Here is a 16,947-nt window from a genome sequence, read left to right as displayed (position 1 = left end):
CCCCTTTTCCAGGCTAAAACGACCTCATCCGTCGCTGCAATCATTACTTTTACCCCCATACGACAGTATCAAGTCGTGTGTTAACTCAAGTTCGCGAATCAGTAGTTAGTTTCACTATTTGTTATTTCGCCGGGTTCTCGTGCCCAATAACGACTATAGCGACCCACAGGTGAGGTGGTTTCAGTTTAGTGTATTGGTAAGCCCAGGGGCAGTCCCACATAACCCCGTCCAACTTGTCACTCCAGGGCAAATCTCCGCGGCCGGGTATGCGTCATGCATTCCACCGCCTGGTTTTAGGCCGAAACAAAAAAAAGTTCAGTGATGAAAAAGTGAAAATTTGCACGATGGTCTTCATCGTATCAAATTCATCTAATGCCGGATTCGTCTATGTCCGTAAGATGAGAAAAAGAACTAAACAGCCACAGAATTTTTATATTATTTTAAACAGACCAACATTTACCACGACCTTTAAGCATCACCAAATAAAAAAACACCCATAATAATACACTCGAGAGACGACAAAACTCCGAGGACAAATCAATTTATTTTCCTAAATAAATAAATTCGATATCCATAATATCGCAAAACTGTAAATAATAATATACATACCAACCGGCCAAATAAGACCTTTCGTCGTAATAGAAACGACAAAGTCGACGAAGGAGAAAACGAACAAAATCACTGGCAAAAAAATACATTTCGAATTTTATTTATCGAACTTTTTATTGGGACCGGATTAAAACCGATTCATATTTAATGGTGCCCTTTATACGTAAGCCCCACGTTGAAACTGCTAGCAAATCCCCAGCGGGATTTTATACACGTTTTATGTCTATATACGAGGTGTAATGCGAAATAAACCAATGATGGTTAAGTATAGAGCATTGATGTGAGGTTATACAAAAATTTCTTCTTTTTTCTTATAAATATCTTAAGGTACACCCCTGGAGACAAAATTAATATAAAGCACAAAAAAACGGAAAAACTACTGCCGACAATTCGAATTCATAAAATCAAATCATACAAATATTTAAGAGGGGATATGATACCTTTATTATTTCCATTGTTATCAATGTTACTATAAATTTAATCCGCTGTTAAATCTAAAGCACAATAAATAAATAATTATTTTTTAATTTACTTTGATTTTTAATCTTCTAACTTCAAGTAAATTTTTTGAACAATGTACATGGAATACATATAACAAATAAGCGATATATACTCATTAAACAACTTTTGAAATGTATGTAATTTTTACATATTAAATTCCAAATAAAATTATATCTTGCGCTCTTTATTCTATTTTATAATATTAAATATCCTGACATTCCAGATCTAAATAAACTTTGATTTATTAGCATACCAGTCGTTGTCAACTAAATGTCAATTAATAATAAAATGAAACATTACAACCCAGCTGAAACAGAAATCACTCACCGTTGTTGTTAATGCCGTTTAAAAGCGACGCCGCTGACGTAAGACCGACACGTGTCCTACGCAAAATCCACAACATGACGCCCCGACGTTCAGCAACGCACTGAAGGTGAGCGTCGTTCGCAAGCAGAATAGCACAGCGCAAAGGGCCATCCAGTTCAAGTGCCGCGTCATTCAAGTTCAAAAGGGCAGTTACTGCAAGAAGAAGGGAAAAAAAGCAAACACTATTCTTTTTATATCAGTAACCTTTTTTCTTGTGTATCATTAATTAATTTGTATTCGTGGAGCTGCCCTAATCAATTTGGCATACTTTTGGAAAAAATGTAAGGGCGATATATTCTTGCAGATAATCTCGCTGAAAACAAAATATTCTCTATGGGCAAACATCACAACCCATTCACGAAAACAAATCCCATGACTTATTAAACATTTTTTAAGTAGTAATCTAGTAAATAGCATTTAAAACATATTTTTTTCACCCCGAACGATGTTTTTAACAATCTGCACTGTCAGTTCTCGACATATTATAGCTAATGCTATGCAAATGGCCCAACATAGAAGGTATATTGGCAATATTTTTTTTATATTTGAGAATCTTTTTATAATCTAGGATTTATCTGGACTGGACCTACTGTTTAATGTGAACTCCAAACCACGAATATTGTCAATATTGTACTTCATGTTAAGTTAACCACTTTACAACCAACTAAATTACAAATTTATAAATCCCCTTAAATATGTTTGATGTTTATATTCGACAGATAAATATAATGCTTAACTTTTTAAATTTACACATAATCAAATGTCCATAATGCAAATAATACTGATTTTATATTCCATTGACCACAATTTATAATAATAATAAATATTTACAATTTTCAAAATAAGAGTGAAAATATACACAAACAGCATATATTACTATAAATAACAATTCCTATTACAAATAATAAAATTCTTATATTAAAAACAAAATATATTTGACTATTTTGAGAGTATTATTTATGAAATGCTAAAATGAAATAAAATAAATGGATATATATCGAAAATATTAAATTGGTTTAGTTGAATGTACTGAAGACTGCTTAATATAAGCATCTAATTTTGTTTTAAACAGTTCAGACTGAATCGGTTCATTCAAAACACACATAGGGTTTTTTACAACATATTCCACATAAATCTAAAACTCGTTATATTAGAAAACAGTTAATATATACTATCAGTTTATCTATACCTCCTTGTATATTTGATGCAACAAATCTCTTACTCCTTGCGAATGGTTATCAGTATTTAGAACAAATTTCAAACCTGAAGGTGTTTCTAAATAATGTAAAGTATACTTAGATGTTCTATAAAACTGGAAACCTTCTTTAACATCCAACGGTGAAATTTTATTTACAAAGGACTTTAATGAAAAAAGCATCCCATACATAAGTTTAGCTTCCTTAAACATAATTTATAGTCACAGTGAAATAATCGCTTGTTTTAGTTATACCTCTTCCCTTGTCATGGCACAATTTTTTAATCTAATCCACTCTTGGTAATACAATAGAGTTCCATGTTTATCAAAAATATATATATTGTAGACCGTCATATCTTAAATTATATATTTACTTCTGTTTGATCCAAATTATATTTATCAAAACACAATTCATCTATATAGGTTATGTACTACGTGAGAAACAGTCTCCTCTTCAGTATTATTCAGCTTTTGCGCAATCCATTCCCTACTATTTTCGTAATCTTATTGCATAATAATTATTTATTAATACTCTGAGAGCCTTGTTATACATGTAATTATACTTATATAAAAATTTAGTTTAAAGAAAAACATTTGTAATATTTTTCCAATGACACGAAGTTAGCAGAATCAATATTTTGCCTAGCTAGAATGAAAACACAAACAACTGACTTCTGACAGCTGAGGTTATGAATATTTACATTCGTGGATCATAGGTGATATTGAAAATGCAAAAAACCAAAAAAACTAAACTTAGAAGTAGGAAGGAATTGGAAAAAAATCAAAGGAAAAGGAAACACAGTACAAGCTCCGATACATCTACAAGTTCAGAATCGGAAAGTGATACCTCTACTAGTAGTACCAGCACATCTGATGAGGATGTGCGTCGTAAAAAACAAAGCAAAACGTCCAAAATTAGAAAACGAAATTCGTCCACTTCAAGCATGACCAGTACTTCCTCTAGTTCTAGTAGCTCATCAAGGTAATTAATCATTTGTTATTGATTTATGTAACAATGAATGTCATTTTTGCATTTAGTAGTTCTAGTTCCAGTACAAGCAGTAGTACATCCACATCATCGTCGGAAGATAATCGCAGACGAAAAAAAAATAATAAAGCCATACTAAAACAAAAATTGAAAGAGAAAAGGAAAGGAAAACTTATTCATTTAAAAAAGGAACAACAAAAGAAAAATAAGAAAAAAAATTCAGAAAAGGTTTATATATATATTTATTTTCATAGGTCTATTTAAGTAAACCAGTTTTATTTAGTTATCAGACAGTAATGACAAAAAGAAGAAAACCAAAAAAATAAAAAAAGATGAAGATAACAATGAAAAAGAATCTAATGATGTACCTATTGATTTGATGGATAAATCTAAATCTATGGCACCAATGAGGAAAGAGGAATGGGAAAAGAAACAAAGTATAGTTAGAAGAGTTTATTGTGAGGAAACAGGACGTAATAGGTAGGTTGTACTTAGCATTTTTGTGTAATACTAACAAGATAATGGTTTTATAGACTTATCAAGGGAGACGGTGAAGTCATAGAAGAGATTGTAAGCAAAGAAAGGCATAAAAGTATAAATAAACAGGCAACAAAAGGTGATGGTGAATACTTTCAAACCAAACTAGCACAAAGCATTAAATAGTATTTGAAACTCTCTTTCACTGTGTATTTATATTTATTTGTACAAGTAGCTGTCTAAAATGTGTTCAATTAATTGTCGATAATTGAGCTAAAACAATATGTTAATTTTTGAATATATTTTAGACTTATTCAGCCTGAAAATTAACTTTTTAAGCAACTGTAGATATATTAACTATGTTACTTTTTAAATCTTCCAATTATATATATATATATATATATGTATATGTATATTTATATACATATATAATTCTATACAAATTAAAATAGTAGTGTGCTACTGAGTAAAAGATACTTTTGGGTTACCTAAATATGTTCATACTTTTTTCTTATGCTGTATTTGTTAAGATTGTAGATGTAATACAATTTATTAAGGATCATATGTCTTTATTTTATAAAAGCTAATTGTTAAAGTGTTGTGTTTTTATATATACATATTTTGAATTGATATATTATTACCTGATCCACAATATCCCCAATCTGTATATGTACAGAGATAAATGCTTAATTTATCTAATAAAAGTGTATTAAAGTTTACAGATATCTTAATTTTCAGGTTAATATATCCAGAGATGAAACAAGTGAATGATAAACACAATGAAAAAAGTGATCCTTCCTGGATAGTAATAATTTAAAATTGGTATATAAAATTGAAAGAAAAGAGCCTCCAATGTCACTATAACTGTCTATATTAAAAAAAAGATGAATCAAGGTGAATGAAATATATGAAAAAAACATATTAAGAATAGATTAGATGCAGAAAACATCAATATAAAAACTAAACTGAGTTTTTACAAGGGTATGTAAAGTGTAAAATAAAGAATTGTATGGGATTTCAATATGGTGAAGGCAGAAAATGCATTGAATTGAGAATATAATATGTATGGAAAGTATTCAAAATAAATTGTTAAAATTATGAGTACACATGCATGTAGATTTAATGCATTTGCTACTTGATGTTTTCAGATTTAACCAAACTTGCCAATTCAGCTTGCAGCTAAATATAACCTGCTTTATAAAGCAAAGGATACTTTGATGCCTTTTCAGCATAATTCAATATAGCCATAACATCTCCCATTTCAAGGCAATCTGGATGACTCTTAGTTATATCTGATTAATATATATGTGTATGTTCAAATATATTTTAGGTGTATTGAAATTATCATTAGAATCAAACTAGTTAAATTTTGCCTTGGCAATAAATAGAATTTTTTCACTTAAAAATGTAAAATTAACAACCATATAGGTTTATAAAATAAACATATTTGAAGATTTTGTAAAAAATTAACAAGGAATTTTCAATTTTCTGTAGAAATTTGGGGTCAATATAATATTTCTCACAGAAAGTGTTTTTATATTTGTTACTCGCTCAGTTTTTTGATTCATTGTTATTGGTAAATTGTTTAATCTATAACAATTAATCATGAACTATGGAGTCGAGAAATTTGAATTTCCTTACAGAGATTCATATTAATTATTATAAAAAAAACTTCCCACAAGGCCAATACTCAACGTGTCATGAATAGCATGAAGTAAAACATCGAAAAATCATAGGGAAAAGCAATCGAAAGTGCAGGGGGTGACGACCTCGGTTTTTCCAAGACTCGATACGGGAAAACAGATTAATGCGTCTGGCGCGGCAAGGGGCAGAACAGCGCAACAAGGGGCAAATCGGAAACGAGTACGATTTTCCCAGAAAGACCTGGTTTACGTTAGTTTTTGCGGGACATTGGCCTCGCACGTCGTAAATTGCCACAAGAAGAGAGAGAGAGAGGCCGGCCAAGTAAAAAATAATCGATAAATCGTTATCGTCGCGTGTTTCTAAACGATATTTGACCACTATGTTTCGCCGATCACTCGGTATAATGTTTTGATCGAGTTGAGAAATTGGATGTCGCCAAATTACACTCGTAACTCTTGAATTGTCGTAATCAAAAGTTATTAGTGAATTAAAGATATGAGTGCAATTGGTTGAATGTAGCCTTAGCAATATTATTTTAATAAGGCGTATGTGCTTTGACAGTAGAGACCACTGTATATCAAATCAGACTGAAACTGATAATTGTAACTAATATAACAGTGAGAAATAACTAGACAAATTGATAGGGTGTATTTTTTTGGTTACTATCTGATTTTAAGCTACAAATTATAACATCTATTTGGTCTTCATAATGATTTATTTAATTTGATTCATTAATTTTACATTACTGTTAATATTTTCTGTTCTGATCTTCGTAACATTTTGTTTACTGTTAGTTAAAATTTATTAGATTTTAGTGCCTAATCAATGGCAACAGCCCCGTCTACAGCATTTAGATGTGTACCTATCTGCAAAATAAATGACCGTATTTTATTTCAGTTTTTCTACTGGTTGAATTATACCTGTTGTTGAGAAAGATTACCAATAAGTCGTATATCGCTGGTATACTAGATCAATGGCTTCTTAACCTTTTTATATAACTGTATGAGCACAACTTAGGGACTAATTCCAGGAGCGTTTGTTCAACATATTCCTTCAATTGACACATTTTTTTGCTATAACTCAGTTATCCCTTACTTATTTAACAAGTGATACCGCTTAAAATTATCTAAATGAAATAATAATACTAGTCAACGAATTACCAATGACATAACGTAATATTAATTATAATTATGAACTAATTTAATTCTTATATTCTTATACTGATAATCCGAATAAAACTGGTAAGAGGTAAATAAATAAAATGAATCTTAAGGAAATTATTCAAAAATATGCAATATAACTGTTACAAACTGTTAAACATATTTACCATTATCCTATATGATAAATAATATTGTCTATAACTTAACGTATAATTTTAGAAAAATATACCTTAAAAAGTCAAATTATCAGTAGATATCGCTAACTTTTAAATCCGATGGTCTTGACATAAATAATTCTCTACATAAATAACAGTTTCCATTTAATATTGTGTAGTATTATTCACAGAACTCTATAAACTGCATTTTTGATATACATTATTGTTGTTGTTTGATTTGAATAACACTGCTGCCGAAGTCCATCAAATACAGGAACAGGAACTTATAGTAATTGCACTACATCATATCAGTTTGATTGCTTTCTTAGAGTTTTATACGAAGATAACACATGAGTAACAGACGCTGTCATGAAAACGCTCTGTCATTTGTTTCAGGATCTATGAAGGATACGCTGTTGCAGCTTAAATGGAAAGTTCTGTTTTTTCTATGGTTCTGTTGTCCTTAGCATACCTAGCGGGGAAAATGCTTTTGATTACGACTGTTGAATATGACTTCTCTGGCACACGGTTTAGAAATGCTGAAGAATTATGAAAACAGAACTAATAATATCGCTGCCAAACTAACAGGAAAAAGTTAAGAAGAAAAATAATAGAATTTTTTTAAATAAATTTGTTTTGCATCATTTTTTCTCAATAAAAGTTTTTTTAAAGTGAAAAAATATGCACAATACATGGATGAATTTAATATGTGTGCATCATCTTACGAATATATGCTTAAATTTAGTCTATATATTATCTGTCCTTTAAAATGTTTAAAATTGGTTTAATAACATTTTTAGCTGTTTATTGCTGTAAAAGTTGTCAATTTGAAGCTCTTTTGTAAACAATCGGTACAATATATTTTATTCAAAACAATGAAGAGGTAGAATCCAACGTCCTAGAACAGCCGTTCATCAGCCATTTTGGATTTGACCGTGGCACTGGTCTTTGTTGCTTCTAGTGTATTTATTCTTGCACTGTTCATATTTGGATTATGAATGATGGGCAGTAATGGATTAATCATCGATTTGTGAATATTGTAAAAACTTGTTATAATACTTTTAATCGGAACAGACATATGAGGACATTCCATCCAAGTGCGTAGCCATTCAATTTTATTTAAATTTGGAAATTGGATTAAATTCTAAACCAAATTCATTATATTTTATGCATAATTGACCCCGCGAAAGAAAACTACGCATATATCAATGAATTAAAAAATGGTCAATTGAAAAGTTCCCTGACATATAGATGGCGCTATTATAATTAAATTCATATGTTTTAGTTAGCCCTCACCCTCAAAAGATGCGTGTATAAATTTGACAGCTGTCGGATCATCAGTTTGTGAATTATAGCATTTTGAGTGAAGCAACTTTTGTTATTGTGAAAATATGTATGAAAAGGAATTTCGCGTATTGATAAAATATTGCTTTTTAAAGGGAAAAAATACAGTTGAAGCCAAAACTTGGCTTGATGCCAGGTTTCCGGATACTGCCCCAGGAAAATCAACCATCAAGGATTGGTATGCTAAATTTAGACGTTATGAAATGAGTACCAAAGACTGTGAACGCAGTGGACACCCAAAAGAGGTTGTTACCGACTAAAACATTAAAAAAATCGTCAAAATGATTTTGAATGACCGTAAATTGAAATTGAATGAAATAGCAGACACTCTAAAGATATCAACTGAACGTGTACATCATATCATTCACGAATATTTGGGTATGAGAAAGCTCTGCGCAAAGTGGGTGCCGCGCGAGCTCACTTTGCCGCTGAAAACGGCCACATTTGAAGAAAAGGAAAGTGTTGCTTCACCAAGACAATGCACCGTATTACAAGTCAATGAAAAAGATGGCAAAAATCCATGAATTGGGTTTCGAATTGCTTCCTCATTCAACGTATTCTCGAGATCTGGCCCCTAGCGACTATTTCCTGTTCTCGTATCGCAAAAGAATGCTCGCTGGGAATAAATTTTAGTCGAATAAAGAGGTGATCGCCGAAACTGAAGCCTATTTTGAAGCAAAAGATAAATCGTACTACAAAAATGTTATTGAAAAGTTGGAGGATCGCTATAATCAGTGTATCACCCTTGCAGGGAATTATGTTCAATAAAAAAAAACTAATTTTGCCAAAAAATGTGTTTTATTGTAGGCCGGGGACAGCATTAAAAAACAAGAAATATTGAAGTTTGGCTTACTAAACGATTTTTAGAGTTGGAGTTTCTATTTTGGTAAAAATATTACTATTTCTAAACTTAAGCTTTTTCGATCAGGAATTCATGAGAGTGTACCAAAAGGTGAGAAGTGAGAGTTATTACAATCAGATAAAATTTGATTGAAGCCAAACTAGCTGCTAAAAATTCTAATGGATGCTATATTGGATGAAACACGAGCTAATTTCAGTAGCGACATTTTGAAAATAATGGATTTATTGAGTTATGAAGACGTATATAATATTCAGCAAACAAACCAATTGAATTCCACAGTTAGAAATTATAAAAGTGACCCTACAATGGTTGACGCATTGGTAAATGAAGTCCAAAATACAGGATATGTGTTATATAAGCCACACTTTTAGTTTCTGGGTACCTACCCTAGTTTAAATAAAGAAGATTTAATGTTAATCATAATAAATAAACGATATCCGTGTGCGTATACGGCGATTCTCCAGAACTAGATTCTCGTCACGTTAAGCAGTAGGTCCAGGTCCTGTTTGGTAAAAGAAATACTTTATAATATAAGAAAAAAGTAGACATTTTCATATAAAACAATATTTGAGACTAATGTAATATAAAATAAGTAAGAGAGAAAGTCATACGTATCTATCTAAGTATATTCAAAGTAAAAGAATAATACATTAAATAAGTTTTGACGCCAATGTTCATAAGGCAATAAACTATAAAATAAATATAGACTAATGAAATAAATATGGTGTCCGTCCACCGTCCAATTTCTTAGCTCTATCGCCGGGCACTCTCCCCGTCCTTATCTCGAATATTTTCCGTTCTTGTCGACACCGCGTGGCCGACCACACAACATTCGAAAAATGAACTAAACTGGCATTCCGCTAACAGAATGTTTCTGTTGACCGTTTAAACGGTAGTGGTCGTCGTCGCTTGTCCCTCTGTTGTTTTTTGCCGTTTCCAAATTTTGATTCGGCCGAGTCGCGAACGTATGGCACGCGACCGTTCAATTTTGGCGCTCGATTTTTTCAAAATACCCGTCCAAATCTTCACGCTAGTGCCGTTTCAGTCCCGTATCGGAATCGTCGTTGTCCGAATTGCCTTAGGTAAGTATTTGAAGTTGGCTGTGACCGCGTCCAATTCGCTTGTTCGGAAACAAAAAGAATTAGGTTTACTACGTTGAAGCTGTATAGATAATTTTGATGTAGTCTCATCGATTTTGACGGTTTTAATTAGTGGCACAACGGATGACGAGACTGAACGGCGTCGATCGAAGTATTGTGTAAATATTTAACTGTTGCTTTTAATAAAAGTTCGTGTTTGGGTAAATTATCTTCTTCGACTGTCATTAAATGTTAGCTCTTGTAGTTAAGGTTTCTACTTAGTATACTTGTTTTCATTGGTGTAGAACGATGTAGGAGAGATACTGCTACTGTTTCTTTGAAATCAATTTCGCTTTAACAAGTATTAACGCAAAAGTTAGCTAAAAAAATAATTTTTGGTTTATTGGGTTTTTGTTTTATTAGCAAGAAAAACGGAAAGATAATATCTTATGTATTTTCCTATTCGTCTGTCATAAAATGTTATCTCTTGTAGTTTAACGTTAATGTTTCTACTTAGTTTATTTGTTTTCTTTGGTGTATAACGATCTAAGAGAAGTAATGCTACTGTTTCTTTGAAATTAATTTCGCCTTAACAAGGAACATTGGAATGATAATATTTTATGTATTTTACTATTCGTCTGTCATAAAATGTTAGCTCTTGTAGTTTAACGTTAACGTTTCTACATAGTGCATTTGTTTTCATTGGTGTAAGTAATAAAGCTACTGTTTCTTTGAAATTAATTTTGCTTTAACAAGTGTTAACACAAAGTTAGCTCAGAAATAATGTTTGGCTTCATGAATTTCTGATTTACTATCAAGAAAACATAGAACTATAATATTTAATGTGTTTTTAAGTTCGACTGTCATTAAATATTAGCTCTTCTAGGTTAACGTTAACGTTTCTACTGTGTATATTTGTTTTCTTTGGTTTAAAACGATCTACTACTAAACGATACTCTACTAATACTGCTACTGTGTCTTTGAAATTAATTTCGCGTTAACAAGGAACAGTGGAATGATAATATTTTATGTATTTTACTATTCGTCTGTCATAAAATGTTAGCTGTTGTAGTTAACATTAACGTTAACGTTTCTACTTAGTATATTTGTTTTCTTTGATGTAAAACGATCTAAGAGAAATACTGCTACTGTTTCTTTGAAATTAATTTTTCTTTAACAAGTATTAACGCAAAAGTTAGCTAAAAAATATTTTTGGTTTAATGGGAATTATAATATTTATTTTATGTGTTTTAATTAAGATCAAATAATAAGTATATAATCAAAAAATTGTTAATAATTTTAATTAACGTTCACAACATTTATTATAAGTTATTTTCGTCTAAATGTTAATCTCTTTCTACTGACATCGAGAAAACATTTTTTTTTAACTGGAGTGAATCAAAAAGTTTCTTGATAGTACCTCTACAAGAACAACTTATTTATCGTTACATAAAATAATCTTTGATATTTAAATATGAACGGTATATTTTATAAGAGATAATAAATAGGCTAGAAATAAATGCTTGAAGAAAATTATAATATTATTATAAAAAAGTAATTTTCAATTTAATATTGATGTACAACTTTAGGTCATTTACTCCTCAGAACTTTATATATAAGAATAAAGGTATCCAACACATGTTTTTTTACAATTTTTTATTATAACTCTATAATTAAATTTAGAATAACTTATAAATTATACTTATATTTCAAAAATATATTATATATATAATATATTTTTTGGATTTTTAAACTAATTCAAAATATTCCTTTAAATTCTGTTTAAATTTTGAAAAGTTTATTGGTACAAATTTTATCTTCCATAATATAACTTATGACATGCAAAGCAATATGAGCTGTAACAAATATAATTTATGAATCAATTTATAAACATTGCGTTATAAAGTAACAGCAAGAACTTATTATAAACGTCCAATTCACATATTTAATTTTCAGATAATTTTTTGTTATAGGAAAAAAGAAAAGTAATGTAATATAAATTGTATGTAAACATTGCGATAACAAATCAAAGTTATTTTGTATATAAATAAATGTGAAGATAATAATGAATTTTAAACGCCCCTCACCCTTTGATATAATTTTGTAATATCTAATCGATGAAGCAAAATCTAGATGTGTTACAGTTTCTACCAACATAGGCCCATTAACATCATAGGTTCACATTTCACTTGTATATTTCACATTTCAAAGTCTTCAATCGAATCAAATTTCAATGGTTTTTGTTCAATTTTCTTAGTGACATATAGATCATATATAGCGAATAGAATTAAATCCATTACATAATAGCAAAATTACAATATATATAATAGATAGAATATATAATAGAATATACTCATTTGGAAGAAATTTCCCCGAAAACCTGTTTGGTAATTTGACCATATTCATAACTAAATGCTTTATCTATTATTGACTACTATATAAAACTACAATCAGAAGGGTATAAGAACAAATAGTAATATAGTACTTAAGTCTAATAAATAAATCTAAATCTAAATAAATAAATCAAAACAAGACAAGTGATATATCCATATCAATTATTTCTTAACCCTATTTATAAAATAAACAATTATTAATAAATTTGGGTAATATAACAGTATATGTATACGATAAACTGAGAATAACGCACAGTACGGTAATTAAAGAATGTAAATAAAAACCTCATATACTATATCTCTATCGCTTGTAACCGGCAACGTCGCAAAGTGAGGCAAAAACTGCCGAGTGTTACCGATTGCTGGTTGAGCATTTCTTAGTATAGTTACTACTTATATCCGAAGATTTTTAGCGCTTTTAAATAATTTTCATAACTCATAAACAAATTTGGCTTGGTAATAATAAATACATAATTAGAAATACAACATAGGCTGTATGATTTTTATATGGTTAAAAGTTGAATTAAAACCATTTACTTCATAAAAAAATTAAAAAATTAGTCAATTGTCACTGTCAACAATATGGAAATGTTATTAGATCTCAATAACAATAAATATACACTTATAAATAAAATACATAAGTGATTATAACATATTAAACATGATGATGACATTATATGATGATTTATGAATTAATCGATAAATATTCACTTCTTTGAATTATAAAAAGTGATAGGTAGTCAAGTGTCACTATGGAAATGTCATTGTAAACAAAATTCGGGCTTATTAATCTTGTTTATTAAAATTGGTAGGTGGCACTACAATAGGTAGATTTATATAAAACATAATGAAAAACTGCGCGAAATTTCCAAATTCATAACATCAAACTTACAGACCAATGTACGTTTACCAGACTGTTTATCTTTAAAGTTTATGACGTTTGTTATAATTCAGCCGCCGTATAGTTCCAGCTTGGTCCATAGATTTCGCGTTTGTGTTTAGAGGAAAACGTCCAATTGGACCGTTAACGAAAAAATAAATTAGACACGGGCCTGTCGAAGCGCTCATAAATTCGTTCGCAATTAGTTGCAGCAGCGTATCGGCTTGGGTATCGGGATATTTAAAAAAATGCAGGTAAATATAATACAGCGCGGCCGGTTTAGGCCGGAGTCGGACGGTTTTCCTCAGTTATATTTAGATTTAGATTAGTACTGTAACTAATTATATCACCTGTCTGACAAAATAGTTGAATACTATCGAGATTATGTATGTGTGTATTAAAAAAAAATCATAATTTTATAACCTTCATTTTAACTTGAAATCAAGTGAGTGGTGCCATCTATCGAGCTTGATTTTTTGATTTGTAAGATTGCTGTTACTGTCATGTTTACTGTTTTTGTATTCAAAGTTTATTTGTATATGTGTCATCAAGATATTTAATGTATTACCGGCCGTATTTTGTAAATTCGTTTTGGAATCAGACAATATTTTGCTTATGGCATTTGGAAGATGGCGGAAATTATAATGATCCCAAAACCTGGGAAGACACCAAACGAAATAAAAGCCTCTAGAGCTATATCACTGATACCAGTAATATCTAAGGTTTTTGAAAAACCCCTGTTAAAAAGAATAATACCGATCATAGAGAGAAAAAACTAATACCAACACATCACTTTGGGTTTATTAAAAAGCATTCAACAATTGACCAGGTCCACAGAATAACAGATGTTATTGAAAAAGCCTACGAAGGTAAAAAAGTATGCTCAGCTATATTCTTAGAGGTAGCACAAGCCTTCGATAAGGTTTGGCATGAAGGCCTTGTTCATAAACTACAGAAAATGCTACCAAAACGACACACTGAACTATTAAAATTGTATATTACAATCAGAATGTTTAGAGTCAAACAAGAAGAAGCTTACTCCACAATAAAAGAAGCTAAAGCAGGAGTACCACAAGGAAGTGTACTGGGACCAATGCTTTATCTACTCTACACTTGTGATATACCACAAATGGAGAATATTACGAAGTTTACATTTGCTGATGATACTGCGATTATAGCTGTCGGAGACAATAGTGAAGCAAATTCACTAAAATTGTAACAGGCAAGTGACAATATAAATAATTGGACACAAGCTTGGAAAATAAGAATTAATGAAAGTAAATCTGTACATGCGCAGTTCACCTATAAACAGACCGTACAAGCACCAATAACATTAAATAATACTATCATTCCATATAGCAACAACAATGCTAAATATCTCGGAATTAATCTTGGTGCAAAACTTCGCTGCAAGGAACATATAAAGAAGAAAACAAAAGAACTGGAATTGAAATATAGGAAAATGTACTGGCTAATTGAAAGAAAGTCACAATTATCAATATATAATAAATTGCTATTATATAAGCAAATACTGAAACCTACATGGACATACAGAGTTCAATTATGGGGATGTTCTGCAAAGAGTAACATAAGTAAAATACACTTTTTTCAGAACAAAGTCCTGAGAGGTTTTGTGGGCGCACCCAAATTATATAGTACTGATTAGCTACACTATCGAGATCTTCAGATGCCCACAGTCAATCAAGAAATTAAGAGAATTGCAAGGAGACATGAGGAAAGACCCCATTCTCATGAGAATATTGAAATATTGCAGCTTTTGGTTACCACCGGAACAGGACACAGACTCAAAAGAATCAAACCATTTGATCTTGTGTAGTGTTGTGTAGTGAGGTGCATATAATAAAAAATACAGCATTGACATGTATAAACATTATTTCACCAGAGACTGAGATAGGGCCGATGGGTCCTCCTAGTTATATACCTAGGTTTAAGTTATCATGAAGACAAATTGTAGGTTAGACGGAAACGACTAGTAACAATGTATTAATTAAATAATTTTTTTTATTGTAGTTAAAAAGAGACAGAATGCTGTCTGATTAGTTTGAACACGTAAACGAATGAGCCTGTCAAAGTCGTCCAGTTGTCAGACGTATGCAAAATTATTGAAAACGATAGTAATATGAGGTTATACCTCTAAACTATAAACTATTGTGGTTGAATAATTAACTGTTTTTAGAGGTACTATAATGTTAAAGTAAATTATATTTGATAACATTTTTGTTCAATTATTTTGTTTATATTAGAATTTTTGTTGTATGTCAAAGCCAAACTGAATTAAAAATTCAGAGTTGATGCGGCAACATTGCGACGTTTTGACATCACAAATTTCGATGGCGAAAATGATAAGGAAAATGTCGTTTGATTCCTAAAAGTATATACAAATTGCGGCAGGCAATACATTAAACATCTTAATGACGTATCTACAAAAAAAACTTTAAATATACTATATATGTAAATAATAATGTTGAAGGTTTGTTTGTTTAATTTTAAATTAATATGTCAAGAGTCTATACATTTTTCTATTAGATGCCATCATAAATTATCAGGTCTATAAGTTAATTTTAAAGAATTTACAATAGATGGTGTTATTGTTTATTAAACTTGACTGGCTTCGTTTTAGTTTTAGTATCAGTCATTTCGCACGAACAAAACATTTTGTCAGTGCGTTGAAAATTTGTACTGAGTAGATTTTCTTTGCGGAAGTTTTGCTTTTTTTACTTCAGTTTGAGGAAAACAACGGCTGAAGGTTGGTGAATGCTGTGTGAAGCTTATGCTCCGTCGATTTCGACATGTGAATAATAGTTATGGACATTCAAAATATGTAGTGACGAGGATTTGAAGATATTACTCGATGAAACCATCAACAAGGCTCGCTATCGACTACAATTGGTGCATTTGAACCGAGCACTGCGCGAAAGACGGCCAGAATAAGAGCAAAGACACAACAGTGTTATTCTTCAGCTAGAATTCAGCAATTAAAACATACTTGAAAATATTAAAATGAGAAGTGCTACTCCGTCCATCGTATTCTTCAAACATTGCTCTTTCTGATCAGTACTTATTTCAACATATGAGCTGTGACCTGTCCGAGGATCGCTTAAAATGATACGACCTTCTTTCGAGAAGGAATCCGTAAATTGTCTGAAAGATGGGAAAAAGTAGAGTAGACCAATGCTATCAATACCAATTTTTCAACAAAGCTTCATATTAAAACTAACTTATAGGCCTAATAAATTAAAAACCATTGTTTTATATAGTGTAGATGAAAATGAG

The 16,947-nt window shown here is 30.7% G+C and overlaps 4 protein-coding genes across 10 annotated transcripts in view; 2 read left to right on the top strand and 2 right to left on the bottom strand.

Annotated features, from left to right (window-relative positions):
* The window catches only part of LOC143195168 (uncharacterized), a 330,561-nt gene extending 328,910 nt beyond the window's left edge, over positions 1 to 1,651 (bottom strand). Inside the window, exon 1 of the mRNA XM_076402118.1 lies at positions 1,438 to 1,651. Within this exon, the coding sequence (XP_076258233.1) occupies positions 1,438 to 1,513 (76 nt within the window). The 5' untranslated portion in view covers positions 1,514 to 1,651. The remainder of the gene's footprint in view (positions 1 to 1,437) is intronic.
* Positions 1,652 to 2,332: 681 nt separating this feature from the next.
* Bet5 (Blocked early in transport 5) lies at positions 2,333 to 3,116 on the bottom strand. Its single transcript, XM_076402116.1, has 3 exons — positions 2,927 to 3,116; positions 2,666 to 2,875; positions 2,333 to 2,611 (listed from the first exon to the last, which is right to left on the bottom strand). The coding sequence occupies exons 1-3, from the start codon at positions 3,023 to 3,025 to the stop codon at positions 2,483 to 2,485; spliced, it is 438 nt and encodes a 145-aa protein (XP_076258231.1). The 5' UTR covers positions 3,026 to 3,116; the 3' UTR covers positions 2,333 to 2,482.
* Positions 3,117 to 3,319: 203 nt separating this feature from the next.
* On the top strand, positions 3,320 to 5,049 carry LOC143195165 (uncharacterized). Of its 6 annotated transcripts, none has more exons than XM_076402112.1 (5): positions 3,320 to 3,653; positions 3,719 to 3,887; positions 3,943 to 4,139; positions 4,193 to 4,275; positions 4,889 to 5,049. In XM_076402112.1, the coding sequence occupies exons 1-5, from the start codon at positions 3,400 to 3,402 to the stop codon at positions 4,951 to 4,953; spliced, it is 768 nt and encodes a 255-aa protein (XP_076258227.1). In that variant the 5' UTR covers positions 3,320 to 3,399; the 3' UTR covers positions 4,954 to 5,049. The 6 variants fall into 6 exon arrangements, with proteins under 6 accessions (XP_076258227.1, XP_076258226.1, XP_076258225.1 ...); XM_076402111.1 differs by having other exon boundaries at positions 3,321 to 3,653; positions 3,713 to 3,887; positions 4,889 to 5,048; XM_076402110.1 differs by having other exon boundaries at positions 3,324 to 3,653; positions 3,710 to 3,887; positions 4,889 to 5,038.
* A 5,091-nt stretch (positions 5,050 to 10,140) lies between these two features.
* Positions 10,141 to 16,947, top strand: part of Vha100-2 (V-type ATPase subunit a family protein Vha100-2) — an 84,679-nt gene continuing 77,872 nt past the window's right edge. Inside the window, exon 1 of one of the 2 annotated variants that reach the window (XM_076402102.1) lies at positions 10,141 to 10,383. The gene's annotated coding sequence lies outside the window, so the exon portion shown is untranslated. The remainder of the gene's footprint in view (positions 10,384 to 16,947) is intronic. The other variant, XM_076402100.1, reaches the window with a different exon arrangement.

The sequence above is a fragment of the Rhynchophorus ferrugineus genome, unplaced genomic scaffold (assembly GCF_030347505.1).
Source record: "Rhynchophorus ferrugineus isolate W39M unplaced genomic scaffold, kcgeb_rfMv2 rfM4, whole genome shotgun sequence".
Taxonomy (NCBI): domain Eukaryota; kingdom Metazoa; phylum Arthropoda; class Insecta; order Coleoptera; family Curculionidae; genus Rhynchophorus; species Rhynchophorus ferrugineus.
The sequence above is the reverse complement of the archived record's forward strand: the minus strand, read 5'-3'. Positions and strand labels throughout refer to the sequence as shown.